General features: G+C 35.9%; 2 protein-coding genes and 1 non-coding gene across 3 annotated transcripts; 1 reads left to right on the top strand and 2 right to left on the bottom strand.

The window, feature by feature from the left end:
* Positions 1-813: 813 nt before the first annotated feature.
* On the bottom strand, positions 814-5289 carry LOC139896823 (cell division control protein 48 homolog B). Its single transcript, XM_071879462.1, has 12 exons — positions 5115-5289; positions 4906-4950; positions 4659-4714; positions 4403-4552; positions 4012-4116; positions 3740-3839; positions 3120-3404; positions 2865-3034; positions 2640-2768; positions 2225-2312; positions 2062-2139; positions 814-1729 (listed from the first exon to the last, which is right to left on the bottom strand). The coding sequence occupies exons 1-12, from the start codon at positions 5259-5261 to the stop codon at positions 1238-1240; spliced, it is 1845 nt and encodes a 614-aa protein (XP_071735563.1). The 5' UTR covers positions 5262-5289; the 3' UTR covers positions 814-1237.
* Positions 5290-5954: 665 nt separating this feature from the next.
* LOC139896822 (uncharacterized) lies at positions 5955-11599 on the bottom strand. Its single transcript, XM_071879461.1, has 14 exons — positions 11465-11599; positions 10864-11146; positions 10592-10785; positions 10246-10381; positions 9939-10166; positions 9526-9602; positions 9313-9400; positions 8578-8683; positions 8365-8458; positions 7581-7777; positions 7327-7426; positions 7128-7244; positions 6686-6742; positions 5955-6347 (listed from the first exon to the last, which is right to left on the bottom strand). The coding sequence occupies exons 1-14, from the start codon at positions 11564-11566 to the stop codon at positions 6246-6248; spliced, it is 1881 nt and encodes a 626-aa protein (XP_071735562.1). The 5' UTR covers positions 11567-11599; the 3' UTR covers positions 5955-6245.
* Positions 11600-11706: 107 nt separating this feature from the next.
* TRNAT-CGU (transfer RNA threonine (anticodon CGU)) lies at positions 11707-11778 on the top strand. The gene has a single exon. It is a non-coding gene; the product is annotated as a tRNA-Thr (tRNA).
* Positions 11779-17270: the final 5492 nt, after the last annotated feature.

Raw genomic sequence — 17270 nt, 5'->3', positions numbered from 1 at the left:
ATGGGTCCTAACCCGACCATATCCGTTTTAATCCATTCGACCCGTTTTAATCCATTCGACCCATTTGACTACTACTCCTGTTTCGACCCGTTACCTAGCCTGAGCCATTTAGACCCGTTTAAAGATTTTACCCGTTTGACTCATGGCCCATTTCTATACAAACCCATTTTATCCCATTACCAAAACCGATCCAACATTAAACGTTTCCCAGGTATTTAAAATAAAATGATGGAACTAAATAAATATACATAAACACCTAATACAGTAATTTAACACCATTCTATATACGTATATATAAACAAATCGAGCAGTTTTACATTACTTTAACAACAGCATATACATAAACAAATCCACTTACTGGAGTAGTTTAATAATAATAATAATAATAATAATAATAATAATAATAATAATAATAATAATGATGATGATGATGATGATGATGATGATGATGATGATGATGATGATGATGATGATGATGATAATAATAATAATAATAATAATAATAATAATAATAATAAGCCCTTCTTAAATACTCCGTATAATTTTTGTTTTGGTGGTTAATTTAGATTTAGATGTTGTGGTCCGATCAAGTGTTTGTTGGAGGTTTTGATGGTTGTCATATTACTTGAATTCTTCGTTTGGAACGTTTTTTTTTTTTTTTTTTTTTTTTTTCAAGTTTTTTCTTTTCTTTTTCTTGCTTGTCATTTTCGCATATAGCTTTTTTATTTTGTTGGTTGTTTTAGGGTAGTCTTGTTTTGTCTCTGGTTAGTGCCGATTTACTTGTTTAGATTGGTTTGTTTGTAGTGTCTTGCAATGAACATCAGGAAAAAATTTCCATTCTTAATATAATTTCCTTGTTTTTTCGTAAAAACAAAAGTAATAATAATCACTATGTAGGAGTAGTAGGAGTGTAAATGAACCGAACTACTCGAGGTCAACTCGTTAGCAACCCAATTTGAACCGAGCCTAAACGAGCTCAAATTTGAACTTGAACATCTTTCAAAGATCGCTCAGTAAAAGAGCTCGAGCTCGGGCCTAACCAAGCCGTCGTTTACACCCCTACTCCTATCTAATAAGTAATACCTAATACAGTATTACTGTTCAGTCAATATCCATATATCAAAACGACACAACCTAACATACAAAACCAAAAACCAAAAACCAAATGCTGAACTAATCAGCAAAAATAAGTACACCTATATGAACCTTTATAACTTTAAGAAAGTATGACCAACTGTTATGTGCTCACTAGTCTTCCTGAAATCGGACTTTGCGAGTAGCTCATAAAATAATTTCTCGAACCAACAATTACTATAGAACCGACGAGAGCAAGAGCAATCGTAACAGAAACCACAGGTCTAGGCAACCATCTTTTCGTGAGCTTGTGTTTTTCCCTACCAGCATATGCAAGCTGACGAGGCAGTTTTCGTGTTGGCTGCTTCTTCATATAAGATGCATATGATTCTATTTCTTGACTAGTCAACGCTGGCTTTAACGAGCTTTTAACAGTTTCAAAATGTCGCGAATGTATGATAGTGGCAGTTATGTCTTCTCTGAGAGCTACAATTCCAGCTTCTCTACATAAGCCTTCTAACTCAGCCCCCGTAAAACGCTCGGTTGCTTCGGCTATTTGTTTGAGATCAACATCGTTACCAAGTTTCATGCCTCGTGTATGCACACGCAGTATTTCATGCCGAGCCTCTAGGTCTGGTGGGGGCACATATAACACCTGTAACATTAGATGCAAGTTTCAATGTTATTAAAAGCATCCGAGCTTCTAGGTCTGGTCCCTGTACAGTTTTCCGTCACAGATGGTCCCTGTGGTTTGCATTTTCAATCACCGATGATCCCTGTGGTGCATATCCACAGGGAACATCTTTGATAAAAAAAAACACAAATCACAGGGACCACCGGTGATTCAAATGCAAATCACAGGACCATCCTTGACAGAAAAAAGTACAGGGACCACCGGTGATTTCTGATACAAACCAAGAAGACCATTCGTGATATTTTGTCTATATAATCTTATTTGACTAAAATATTAATAGGGTGAAGTATTACGAGATCGAATCGTCCAGGTCGCATTAGGGCAGCATCGATTGCGTGTGGTCGATTTGTGGCAGCCAAAACAAGTATTCCCTGATGAATGAAAATGAGAATGATGTCAGCGAAACATGTAACTCGGGTTATGTTCTCTCTACATCACGTATAACTGTGCACGTACCTTAGCTTCTTCTAAACCATCCATTTCAGTGAGTAGAGTAGATAGAAGTCTTTCTCCAACTGTTGTACTCCCGCTTGAACCCGTTCCTCTGCTTATTTTACAAAAACGGTCGATGATAAGATCTCTATTACAAAGTTAGGAAAGACATATTTTAAGAATTCTTTATTGTGTTTGATTTGATTATGCTTTCTAGAATTCACCTTGCATACTAGCAATAGACATAAAACTCATGAAATGTAGAAAAGAAATTTCTAATGTTGCTACCAGTAGAAAATCAAACACCACCAAATCGGATACGTTCATTCTTACAGGTTACTTCATAAACTCATAAGCTTTGTTTGTGTTTTTTTTTTTTTTTTTTTTTTTTTTTTTTGACATTATACAAATCCCGCCTTTTTTGATGGTGGATATTTACCGTTTTGCAGCAACGACGTCAGCTTCATCAAAGAAGATTATGCTTGGTGCAACAAGGCGAGCTCTACGAAACGTATTACGTAATAAAGCTTCACCTTCTCCAACATACATTGAAAATAATTCCGCACCACTGAAACATAACTCACAATGATAATACCTCGTCAACCTTAAACATAAACACACTCATAAAAAGAACAGTCTAACACAATATGGTCAATGGTCAAACCTTAAAGAAAAGAAAGAAGCTTGCGCAGCATGAGCTGCTGCTTTAGCAAGAGTCGTTTTCGAGCATCCCGGAGGTCCATGAAGAAGTATTCCACGCATAGGCGATACACCCAATCTCGAAAACGCATCCGAATGTTTTAAAGGCCATTCAACAGCTTGTTTCAGTTTTTTCTGCACCATTCAATCCGACATCATAAAATTACATAAAAAAGAATATCAAAGGTAAATCGTGCAGCGGGTCCCTCATGTCACGCACCTTTAAATCGTGTAATCCGCCAATATCATCCCAAGATACCTTGGGAATTTCAACAGTAACACCTCTTGTTATGCTTGGGCCCACAATAGACCGAGCACTGGTCCAATCATCCATTATTAAGGTGCATAAATCGGCTTCTACATCTGCATTTGAACATCTTTTTACTGCACACATTGTCGCCTCACGACATAAAGCTTCTAAATCTGCCCCAACGTAGCCATTGCACATAGTTGCTATTACTCCCAAATCAACACTAGGATCCAGTGGAACTTTCTTTGTATATAGCTGAAACAAGGGATCAAGGGTAGACCAAAAAAGAAGAATATTAATCTTCAAAAAAGAATAATATTAATCTTCCATTAGTTATAAATAACTGGTTAGACCCTTATCTAGGATTTAACGTATATCACGAGTCCCGAATAAAGGTGTTATTTTCTAACCAACTTATTAGACAAGTTTGATAAATTCTCTCTTCATTAGTTGATATATTTCTATCCATGTCTTGCCAATGAAACACAATGCAATCTAGCTTTTAGGGTAGTACAAGTTCTATGCTCCTAGAAACAAATACAAACCACCTAATATGTCCACCAATAACCTAAATGAAGTTTACATTTTACCTTGAGAATTTGAAGGCGTTCTTCTTCACTCGGAGTAGTGACTTCGATTTCAGCATCAAATCGGCCAGACCTTCTTAGTGCAGGATCAAGTGCATCTACTCTGGCAAAGAACAAAAAAATTAAACCATTTATTAGAGATGGCACAATATGTGAATAAAGATGGTCTACAACTGACAACTAGTCATGCGAATAAACAAGATCACAAATTACCAACTTCTTCAATCTTAGGTGGAACCATTTTACATAATCCACTGAGTCAATCAAGCCTTTACCTGTTAGTTGATGCTACCACCACAACTTTGGTTCCTGATTTTGTTGTTGCGCTAGAGTCCATTAACATGATAAGTTGAGAAGATACACGAATATCTTGCTGTTTTCTGTATTTCCAGACACGTGATAAGCAGCAAATGGGGTTACTTCACATTTAAACTCATTATTGATAATGTTGAAATGCAGTAAGAAAACCAAAAAAACACAACGTTGAAATTACTCTTGTGAATAACATATACAGAAGTGATGATTAATACGAGGTGAATAGGTTATTGAATTAGCATTAGCATTACTCTAAAAATATAAATAAAAAATAAAAATCAGATATTCTTGAGGGATGGTAAATTATATATTCTAGGGCTACACGAGGAGAATAATAAGGTTGTTATGTACCTAGAATCACGACGGGGACAAATAGCATCAATTTCATCAATAAAAATAACAGAAGGCTTTCCCAATTTTATGTGCGAAGATGCTTCAGCAAAAGCATCCCGCAACACTTTCTCGCTTTCACCTGCATGAGCTCTGTGAACAGAGTGTGGACTACAAGAGAACACGAAACCAAAAGTTAGAGAACTATGATCAGCATACCTCATACCTATAACTGATTAACTGTCCATTCAAAAGATAACAACTTAACATGCAGTACCTCAGAACTATCAAGTGTGCATCACATTCACGAACAACTGCACGAACCAAACTAGTCTAACATCCATAACAAACATCATCAAATTCACTAATCGAAATCGAATCGAAAATCACAGTGCATCTCTATTTTACTAAAATTTAGAATTCGAAAATTACAGTGCATCTATAATTCACTAAAAATATATGTAAAATCAAATTAAACATCGTTTGATTTACAACTACTTCTCCTATTACAAAATTGAATGTACCTTTCCAGTGCCAGGTGGACCGTACAACAACAAACCGCGAGGCCACTACACAGATACAAAATCATAAACAGATAATTAACTGTATGAAGGTACGTATCTATATACACGTATATGAATATGTATATGTATATGTATATGTATATGTATATGTATATGTATATGTATATGTATATGTATATGTATATGTATATGTATATGTATATGTATACCTTAAGGCCGAGTTTTCTGGCTTCACGAGAATAGAGAAGAGGATATGTAATAAGTTCACGAAGAGCTTGCAGAGCTTCAGAATTGCCAGCTATTGATTCCTCTGCACTCCATTTTTCAACATCGTTCGAGCTACAGCTACTCTCCATTGATTTACTCGAGACGTACGGTGGCGAAATCGACTGAGTGACGTAGATACAGCCGCGCCGGAGCGAGGGTTTATTATTTGAGGACAAGGTTTTTGAATATTGTGTATTTAATCCTGTATCTTTAAGAAAATGACATAAAATACCCCTGACGTTTTATCTTTTATAATAATAGTCATTAATCTAACACATCAAAATTGCAATGATCGTACTAGAACAACTAATGTTTGCTCTCTTTCAATTTCGCATGGTGGTACAACCATAACTCAGATCTAACATCTAAGTTTTAGTTTCATCAAACCATCATGCCTTTTGATCAATGCCAAACACGTGATCGTTCTAAATGGTGTCGGATTTCAGTGACCATCAAGTTAAATTTAAACAGGACATTCATAACACATCTTCATTGATATGTGTTAAAGAGATATCTTGAAAGTGATTAAAACATATGACAACATTTATCATATTGGCTTGTAACTTTATGTTAAGCTTCATTACTGACCAATCTAAATAGTAGTAGTACTTACTCCGTACAATTTACAATCACAAATAAATACCAAAAGAAATTTGTCATCATGGGTCTTAAGAGAGGCTTTTCATACAGATGCAAATTCGTTATTGAAAAAGATGATTATAATAGGGAACATGATAGGCTCACGAAGAACAAAAAAAAAAAAAAAAAAAAAAAAAAAAAAAAAAAAAAAAAAAAAAAAAACTAGAGATAACTGCATATGACATGTATAATAAAAAAAATAATAATACAGTACATTACAACTTCTCCTAATCATCATAAAGTCTCAAATTATGGATTGAACCCACTAGGTTCAAATAATCCAGGCATCAAATGGAGGTTTCATAATAGACAAGGTACGGTCCAAATCTTCTTTTCAGTGTATTGACCAATCACATTATCTCTGGTAATTTTGGCCGAACAGTGTGATGAAAAGACCGGTGAAAGAGGGGGTGAAAATGGCGTCATGAAACTCATCAGATAGGGTGAATGAATGCACTTCCGGCGGATGCTTGATTTGCAGCACGATTACTTCCAAAATTCTTGCGGTTTGATTCCCTTGCTATTCTTGAACCAAACTGCGAACAGACAAACTGGAAGTCAAAGTATGATAATGGCATTGTTAGGCCAAGGGACAGTAAACGAAGTAAAGGTCAAGTGTTTGGTTGTGCGTCTTGAAAGGTGAATAGCGATATTCCAAATCATACAATAAAAGGTACTATGTATATCCAAATGATAAAAGTTGAATATTCTGACTTCAAAATGGCAAGATAATTAATTTAATTTCAAAATCGCAAATTCAAACACACACCCGATGCAGGTCATCGCTATAAAGACAAGGGCACTATCAACATAATGCAGAATTGGCACACAAAGATGACAGACGATGTATAGTATTTATGATAATTAATGATACCTGTATAGCTCTTTTAGGTAGAACAGCTGCTTCATGCAAGTGAAGCATTCTTGCAACCTGCAAAAAAACAGAAGAAAAAAAGTAGCTAATACTTGATACTTGATATGGAATGAAAATGTGAAACAGATAAATGGAACATAAAAAAATAGGCAAATACACAGATGTGCAAATTAAAGTTACAACATGGTCAGGTTTAGGAACGCATAAAAAAGGGTTATAGGGTACAAATGGCTAATATTTGTACGGGTTAAGTTGAGCTAAAACAATGTTTTTGTCGAAATTTTGTATCGTAGTATTACTATATGAATTTGAAATATATTACTATAAAAACTAAAACTATATTATAACTAATAACATGTTTTAGGCAATAAACACGCACTTTATGTGACCCGCTCATTCAACCCATTTCCAATTTCCTTTTAATAACCACACATTACTTTACCTCTCGCAAGATTTTCTTATCTCCAACTCCGCTTGGTTGGCGAAGATCTGCAATCTCCCATAGTGGAATATCAAGCAGTAACTTTATTACATTCTCATCCAGAAAAGGAAATCTAGCCTGAACAAAATCAAGAAAAATAAATATAAATGTAATCAGAGTCCAAAAACAAATAACTATCATTAACAGCAGTCGTACGTACCTCTCTGCCATTATCAGCGATACATCTATCATCTCTGCCTAAGTTTCTCTTCCATATTCTCTGCATATCTAACTTCATTTCTTCATTTAGCCCACCCCAACTGACAACAAATGTGTTGAATCTTAACGAGGAGCTTACATTTGTGATGTTACATCAAAGAAATTTATATTTTATTTTGCAACATATCCCTTTTTGCCACTTCTTATTTGAAGTGCTTGTTTGGTAACAGTTTTATTATAGGAATAGGAACTAACCTGCTTTGTCTATATTTAGTTCGATGGCGCCCATAACCTGCACATTGCTCATCTGCACCAGAACCAACCAAAAGGATCCTGGAATCAGACTTGTACTTAACACGTCGGTGTTCGGAATCAGTATTCCCTCCAATTTCTTCGCTAACCCAGCCATCACCGCCAGCTGCCAACCACAAGGCAATTCCAATATTTAGGTCCTGTATCATCAGTGATCATTATGATTAGTTGAGATGGCAAAAAGAGTGTGTAAATGGGTTTCATAAACCATGAAAAATGATATTTTCAAAGGGGCAAAACAGATAAGCTTGTCCCAAAACACTTAGCGTCGAGTTTTTAACTAACATTAACTCTTTGACTAGAGGCTTTGTGTATTTAAAATACACTCTGGTGACCTATGGGCTATGACTCCTTCCATTCTTAGAATGTTTATTTTTGTGTTTTACCCATTTGACCTGCTGCATTTTTAGAGAGAAAAAATGGTCACCCATTTGACCCGTTAGATATAGAACATAATCTGTAGTGACCCATTTATAAGTAAATGAGTCGAATTTGACGCTTCTAACTATTAGGTACTCTATATCGGAAGAAGTGACAGATAAAACAAGATAATAACATTATCACTACACATGCATAAGCATTCGGAACCCTACAATAGACTAAACTCGTAAAGTATGAAATATAGCTACTCATGCATAGATATAGATAGTATACAATTGATGATTCAAAATGACATCTACTAAAACAATTCATTATAATGCATAAGTAAAGTAACGTATCTAGGTACCATGTATGTATTTGAGGGATATATAAGTGACATGACATGTTTTGTCTCTAAAGTCAACTTGGACAATTCTGCATCTATCTCTACCAGATTCCATCTGCATTCAACAAAAGGTCAACAAGTTCTCAAGCCAACGCAATATATTTTAAATTTAAACACAGAAGAACAAATACACCAGTTTATACTTCATAGTCCACAAAAACAATCATAGATTACCTTCTAAAACTGGAAACTTTTCTCAGCTCATTCACGCCTGCCCTAGCAGAGATTCTATCAGGGGCTAACTGACCATCAAAACTTACATTCAACAGGTCAATTTCAACTGCCAATTAAAGTGAGAATAAAATTGGAATAAAAAAAATGAATCTGCTAAAGATCATGATTGAAGAACTATTCTGCCAAGCCTATGGCAAAAGGTTTATGCTTTGTGCACTTATGTAATTTTTTATTATTATTTTTTTGCGTTTCCGGTCTTTTCTTCCATCAGTCAAAAAAGTCTGATCAGAGAGGTTACAATGCATAGATCGAACATTGAACGGGCCATGGAACACGTAAAACTGGGTAGGTTGAAATGATAAGTTTGGTACAATTCAAAGGTAGAAATGAGGAAAGTCGGGTTGAGTTGACCTACAACTGGCTTGGCCTGTTCCCCTGTAAGTTGAAACTTGAAATTTTACCTGTTTGAGGTACAACAACCCAAATCAAACCTGCTGTAATCAGCTGCTATCAGTAGTTTAAAGAAAATGAGTTTCGACATGAAAAAAATAGTGTATTTGTAAAAATTTGGTCCCTAAAAGTCAATGAGTGACTAAAATGCAAGGCTGAGATGCTGTATTACTTATTATGTTTAAGGGTGAGTCAATGATTCAGTTGCTCGGGGGACCATAATATAAGAAGTTTGGAAGTTAATACACAAGCTCTTTAACGGCTAGAAAAAGATTAATCACATACATTTTGGATCTAAACACTCGTCCAATAATGCTGCAACTATCATAGAATCTAATCCGCCAGAGAAAAGCACCGCAACTGGGGACTTGCCCTGCAATTTTTAGACAAGTAGGGGAATATAACATTGTTATGTCTGGTTATACTGTTGAAGTGTAGAAGAAAATAACACTAATTATGAAGTTTGAACCAATTGATATAAAATTAGAATTGAAATACCAGATGAATTTCTGAAAATGTTGTACGCTGTCTTACAGATTCTTTAAGTGCAACAAGAACTTCCTGAGCTAAATGCCCTGTAGCAATGAAAAACCTCAATGCTCGAGTAGTTCAAATTCAACTGACACGAAAATACTAGAGGTGGCAGAATGAGGGTCAAAAGGGCTGTGTAACGATTCAAAATGGTTAACCTTTTTATTGAACTGATACCCTTTCCGTCTTCTTTTTTTTTCTTGAACAACAAGTACTCCACATTTTAAGGTGTGGTAAATATGATTACAAAAAATCTTGTTACATTGAATATCCATGTATCAAATAAATTGTTTAGGGGGAGTTTAAATGTATATAAATACTCTAAATGCGACTTTCAATCCGAGTTTGGAAGCATTCTACGAGATTAAATCTAATTTTACCTCGTTGCTCACTAGAATAAATTTCAAGGGACTTAATCAAATCTTCAGGTTTGGGTTCAACAAAAGTTCTTTTCCACTTGATCAGTTCTTTCAGCAAAGGATCTGTCCAATCATGTTTTCTGACCTTACCCACCAGATTTACAGAAGCATCCATGGACAGGCTGTAGACCCCACATGGGAGCTCTTCCCAAAAGTTCAATTCACTCGGCCCATTTTCACATCCAGTATCTGTAGACATGGGCATATAAATCGTATAACTTATCATCACCTATTCGACTAAAACATAAACATATTTCAATAATTCTACCTGAAATTTCTGCAATTGCAGAAGGTGGTGATACAGAAGAGAACATGAGTCTGGAGTCACTTAAACTTGGCCAGTGAACAAGAAGGCTTCGTCTTCCAAGTGCATCTCGACCAAACCATATCGTCTTTGAGCTCTCCTGCAATACAAATTAAAATTGAGATAAAAGTTAACCAGAAGTCTTAATATGTTTTAGACTTAAATTGTTTATAATACCCGTTTGACCCGCTAGATATATATAAAATCACCCGAATCAACCCATATGTATGTATGTTGGTCAAAATTCTACCTCTATGCAGAATCTTCTAGAACCATTAAATATGAATGGAACTTACCACTCAAAAGTTACCTGCCAGTAAACTAAAGCCCATGGCCCCTTAATACTTGAAAGAAGTTCAGGAACAGAGTACATCTCATTCCCATGTGCAGCGCACATGCCTTCATGTTCGTGAGAAATGCAATTGCAGCATTTTCTCAGACACTGCATCAGAACTTCAGTATCATTGCTATCAAAATCGAGCCCAATTCCTCCAAATACTTCACCTACAAAGCAAAACAAATATCTTTTTAATAAAAACAATAAAAATATATGATGTTAATTTATTGGATATGAATACATACCGTTATAAATAAGGATATTCCCAGATTTATCCAGCAAAGGTTGAGTAATAGGATACGTTCCCCGTAATTGCAACGTAGCACCGATAAATAAAACTTCTCCGAATAAACCATCATTTAAAACATAACTGTCTATTAAGTCAGATTCTTTAGTTATAACTTCCTCTTCAATAGAATTTATTAAAATTCTTCCTTTATCTGCATGAAGATGTATACATTTGCTTCCTAAGCTATCAGGTCCCCTTTTTCCTAAAGCTGCTTTAATATCATCTACAGAAAATGAACTCTGGTGGTTCACCAGCTGAACTAAATAAGTTCAATTACATATTTAAATGACATATGCTACTGTAATAATAGTTATAATAATTGCAGAAAAATATAAACATATACATATATGTCTGCGTGCAAGGGCAGAGCTAGAAATTTAACTATGACGATTAATTCAAACATTCATGCAGATGTAATCAGGACATATAAATAATTAACAATAATAATTTCATTTACTTGTAAGATCTTAATTCCAACATTCATGCAGCTTTCACAACAATTTACTTGATCCCTTGAACACGACAAAATTAAAAATTGATAGTATAAAGTTGCTTACAGTTTCAGATTGAGAAGAAGGAAGTGAGTAATTGAGTGAATCTGGAAGAATGGATGATAAATCGATACGAACTCCAGATATGATTAGCGCAATTCCACACATTCTGTTGGTGTTCTATGTGTTCGGTGTAAACCCTAGGAATACAATCGGTAGGGGGCTATGACGTAGCAACGGTTAAAGCAGAAACGGTTTTAGCAAATATTTAATGGTTATATACGATGAGTGTAATCATTAAGCCAGTTGCCTCCGTAGCATAGTGGTATTGCGTTCGCTTCGTAAGCGAAAGGCCGCGAGTTCGATCCTCGCCGGGGGCTTATATTGATACTCATTTTTTTTACGTTTCTAAATTTCACTTACTTTGTACAGTAACTTTTAAGAATTAACAATCCCATGACTTCTCTATTTGAAATTGTCATGTCAAAGCATAAGAGCAACCCCCAACATTCATAAATCCTTATCTCCTTTCACTATGGTGTTTTGAAATTTTTTAGTGTGTTAAAAAGGATGTTAGGGTGCAAAATCAATCACGTATAAAAAGAAGATAAAAATAAATTTTAAAGGTAATATATAAGGTTAAAATGGGTTATTCTCTAAAAAATGTCAAATTTGAACTTAAAAAATGTAGTCTCCATCTAAATAATCTCGACACTGAAATCAAATCACATCTCAACGCTTCTAATGAATGGGAAAAAATCGCCGTCTAGACCACTAACCGAATCCGAAAGAAATACTTGGGTTAACGACAAAATGATACACATCGAAAAAGAAAAAAAGAAAGCAAACATGTTAAAACAAAAGGCTCGTATTAAATGGAACCTAGAAGGAGACGAAAACTCTAAATACTTCCAGAACTCCATCAAAAGACGAGCAAATAAAAATAATATCCGTGGAATCTCACACAATGGGTCATGGTCGGAAGACCCAGCTACAATTAAATCTGAAGCACTCAAATATTTTGAAACACTCTTCAAATCCAAAAAACGTAAAGGTTGTTTCCCCTTCGATAATGATCATCATCGTTCATATATCACACAAGATGACAACCTTATCCTCGAAGCCCGCTTCTAGGAAGACGAAGTATGGAATGCACTTCAAGACTGTGATAGCTCAAAATCCCCCGGTCCTGACGGATTCAACATGAAATTCTTCAAAAAATATTGGTGGCTAATTAAAGAGGATCTCATAAATGCCTTAGAATGGTTTTGGCTCAACTCCGAAATTTCTAAGGGTTGCAATGCCTCCTTTTTCACTTTAATTCCGAAAAAATCAAACCCAACCGGTCTCAACGAATATCGCCCCATTTGTTTAATCGGAAGCTATTATAAAATCCTCACTAAAATCCTTTCCCATCGACTTTCAAAAGTTATCCATAAAATAATCGGCATTGAACAAACCGCTTTCTTAAAAGGTAGAAACATTCTTGATAGCATCCTGATTGCAAATGAAATTATTGATGAACTAAAAAGAAAAAAACAAAAAGGCATCATCTTTAAAGTAGATTTCGCAAAGGCATTCGATTGTATCGAATGGGATTTCCTTTTTGAAACTATGAAATGTATGGGATTCGGTCCTAAATGGATCAAATTCATCCATGCATGCCTCACGTCTTCCTCCATATCCATTCTCATCAACGGTTCCCCGACATCGGAATTTATTCCTGGTAGGGGCATTCGTCAAGGAGATCCAATCTCTCCTTTCCTTTTCATCATCGCGGCGGAAGGTCTAAATATCCTCGCAAAACGCGCCATCGCAAATGATCGACTCCGTGGTATTTGTATTGGTCACGACAAGATTGTGGTATCCCACCTCCAATATGCGGATGACACTATCTTCTTTGGCGAATGGAGTAGACAAAACGCAAAAATATATCCAAACTCTTAAAATGCTTCGAAAATATATCCGGCCTAAAAGTTAATCTTAAAAAAAAGTAACCTATATGGAATCGGGGTCTCACATAACGAGGTTGCGGAGATGGCCAACTACATCGAGTGTTCAGCGGGTTCAACCCCCTTTACATACCTCGGTCTCCCAGTTGGCGCCCCCACTACAAAAGCCTCCTCCTGGCAGCCTATCATTGAAAAATTTGATAAACGCCTCTCTGACTGGAAAGCCAAATCCATGTCATATGGAGGGCGTCTCACCCTAATCAAATCTGTCCTATCCAGTACCCCCTGTACTATTTCTCATTATTCCACGCGCCTATCAAAATCATTAACTCACTTGAATCTAAGAGAAGATTATTTTTCTGGGGTGGTTCGGGTACGAAAAATAAAATTAACTGGATTAAATGGGAACACGCTTTATTGCCATATGATAAAGGGGGGTTAAACATCGGGTCGTTTTTTTGTAAAAATTTATCCCTACTATGCAAATGGTGGTGGAGATTTCACAATGAGAAGAATGCACTTTGGGTTAAAATCATATCAAGCATATATGGGGAAGGGGGGGGGGGGGGGGGGGGCGGGGTTTGTACTAATGTTTTATCCAGAAATGTTACAGGTCGCACAATTTGGAACGAGATCATTAAAGCCGGAAAAATAGCAGACAACCTTGGAGCTAACTTCTCCTCTTCGATCTCCAAAAGCATCGGTAATGGAAAAGAAACAAATTTCTGGGTAGATAACTGGTGCGGAACGGAAAAGTTTTGTACACAATTTTGAAGACTCTTCATGCTTGAATCCAACAAAGTAGCAACGGTATCGGATCGACTCACATCAAACGAATCTTCGACAACCATCTCATGGAATTGGACACGACCACCAAACGGAAGGGCTCTCAACGAATTAACGGAACTAAATAATCTCCTTACTTCCATTAAGCTAACTGGCAAACCGGACACATGGAAATGGAACTTAGACCAATCCGGAATCTTCACAACAAAAGTTCTTGCTTCACTCCTCGACAACCTAAAACTCCAAAACCCCACCAACCATATAGCGACACCTAGAAACAAACTAATACCACAAAAAATCAATATCTTTTTGTGGCGTATAATTCGCGGTAGAATTCCAACGCGCGCAGAACTCGACAAACGCAACATAGATCTTGACTCTCTTCTTTGCCCACTTTGCAACTCGCACATCGAAACCATTGATTACATTCTCTATTATTGTCCATCTACTACAACCGTCTTGACATCTATATTAAAATGGTGGAATCAACCCATTAATTCCTTCACCACATTCCACGACATTACACTAGGCGATCAACCCTTAGCTACAACTCAAATCGGTGCACGTATTTGGCAAGCCACTAAGTGGGCATCGATCTACATCATTTGGAAATACCGTAACATCAAGTATTCAACAAAAAGGAATGGAACGCCACCACTATACTATCCGAGATCCAAACTCAAACATTCGCATGGATATCAAAAAGAACAAAAAAAATAACCAATAGTGTGGCACCAATGGTTAATTAACCCATCCTACTACACATCCCCCAAACGTATATAGATCGGGAATTGGATAACTCAAGATCTTTTCGTCAATATCGGACCATACACGGTTTATCCACATGCCTATTTTAAACTAGTTTAGGGTCTCCACTCTCACTTGGTTAAATGAAAAGTAGCCTCCAGTTTTGTCATCGCAAGTGCGGTACTGTTGGTTGCTCCCTTTTCAGCTAGTACTATACAAGTGTCGTGGTGTCGGTGGCCCCTCGACCATGTTTAGTATAGGCTTCCGATTGTATTAATTTCAATTTACTTCCGTCGAATGGTAAAATATTGTATAGATTTTAGGTCCATGTACTTTTTTAAGTTATCAATAAAAGTTTCTACTTGCTTTTCAAAAAAAAAAAAAAAAAATGGGTTATTCTCTTTATCACGAATTGATTTTAAAGTAGAATCTGATTACCTTATATTATATAATTGTAGTACTTGTTGAATTATTGAAATATAAAATTTCCTACTTTTTTTTTGACAAAAGACTTGAAATAAAATAAATAAACCTTTTTTCACAAAAAAAAAAGAAAAAAAAAGTGAAACAAACTGACATAACACCAATAGATCAACATGGACTTATATACACTCTACCCATTTGATACTTATATGACATTGCATAAGCAATAAAAATTTCACCTCAACAACCTATAAACTTGAACGAGTAGAAAGATAAAGAAATTAAAGAGCTACACTACAAAATCTACACTGAAAGAGAGCTACATTACGGAAGCCCCATGATAAAGAGGTCCACGCATAAAATTGGAGACTTTCGCACATCTTTGCGTTAACAAGCCATTGAAACACTTTTACTTAAACTTGTTCCACCGTTGTGACCCAACATATATATACTCCATTAAACACCAACTCGATCCTAGCAAACCAAATAGCCCATATTGAAGCCGCCCTAATTAAAGACCAAAATCTTTCCACCTTAAAGCCCATCCCATTACACCAATTGTGAAAGAATTAATGAAGGCATGATCCACTGCGCGTTCCACCAATAAAATAAAGCTGCCCATACATTGAGGGTTTATGAACAATGAAGTAGCCACCACCCATATTTGACATCTGTCACATCTTAAGCATTGCATATAACTTATAACTTCTCGAAACAGACCTCCACTTTGAATCGCAATTGACATTAGAGATTATCCTTGAGCTTCAAAAGGACGACTAGCCACCATGACATATGTTCTCCCTAACGACCTCTAGAAGGAACTCAAACCCCATCCACACTTTCCTAAGCACAATAGGGGACGTCTTATGGATTTGGAATTTATTGAACAGATACCCACTCGTCTACCCTTATCAGTATTCCCGAGTCCCTTAGTGTTCCACGTGCCGATTTTCATGGCTATGTTTTACTCGGGCGTTCACTACTATCGAACATGCCCTCAAGAAATTTTTTCCGAATTCCTCCATTTCTTTAATATTATTCCGAGGGTTAAAGATTTTGCCACTTACTTTAATTGGTTTACAAGCAAAAGCAACAGAGTGAACCTCTAGACCATCGTCGTTAACTTCATCATCATAAAGCCCCGCCGAAACAGCCTCCACAACATCTGAAAGGTCTCTGGCCTTACTTTTTTCCATTTGTGGCCTTTTGAAGGGCTACGATGTAGAATTGCAACAACGTCCTTCTTCGTTAGGGCTTTGGATTTTCTACTGTAGATGAGGCTCAACAAGTTAAGTTAAGTTTTGGATTTATGTCTCAATTTGAATGTTGATTGATGTGAAACTAGTACCATAAAGCACAATAAAAATCGATAAATCTCTTATGTCAAATGATATAGTAATTTACAATAATAAACTATAAGAGTACAAAGACACACGATGCAATTTGTAAAAGAAAAAATACAAAGACTACCCGAGTAATTTGGGCTAAATTGAAATGTCCCGTTCTTATTGATTAAAAACGTTCCATATTAATTGATTTCGTTGCGAGGTTTTGACCTCTATATGAGACGTTTTTCAAAGACTGCATTCATTTTAAAACAAACCATAACCTTTATTTCATCAATAAAGGTTTTAAAAGCTTTACGTAGATTATCAAATAATGATAATCTAAAATATCCTGTTTACACACGACCATTACATAATGGTTTACAATACAAATATGTTACAACAAAATAAGTTTCTTGAATGCAGTTTTTACACAATATCATACAAGCATGGACTCCAAATCTCGTCCTTATTTAAGTATGCGACAGCGGAAGCTCTTAATAATCACCTGAGAATAAACATGCTTAAAACGTTAACAAAAATGTTGGTGAGTTATAGGTTTAACCTATATATATCAAATCATAATAATAGACCACAAGATTTCATATTTCAATACACATCCCATACATAGAGATAAAA

Source organism: Rutidosis leptorrhynchoides, chromosome 3 (genome assembly GCF_046630445.1).
Source record: "Rutidosis leptorrhynchoides isolate AG116_Rl617_1_P2 chromosome 3, CSIRO_AGI_Rlap_v1, whole genome shotgun sequence".
Taxonomy (NCBI): Eukaryota; Viridiplantae; Streptophyta; class Magnoliopsida; order Asterales; family Asteraceae; genus Rutidosis; species Rutidosis leptorrhynchoides.
This window is presented reverse-complemented; position numbering and strand designations above follow the sequence as displayed.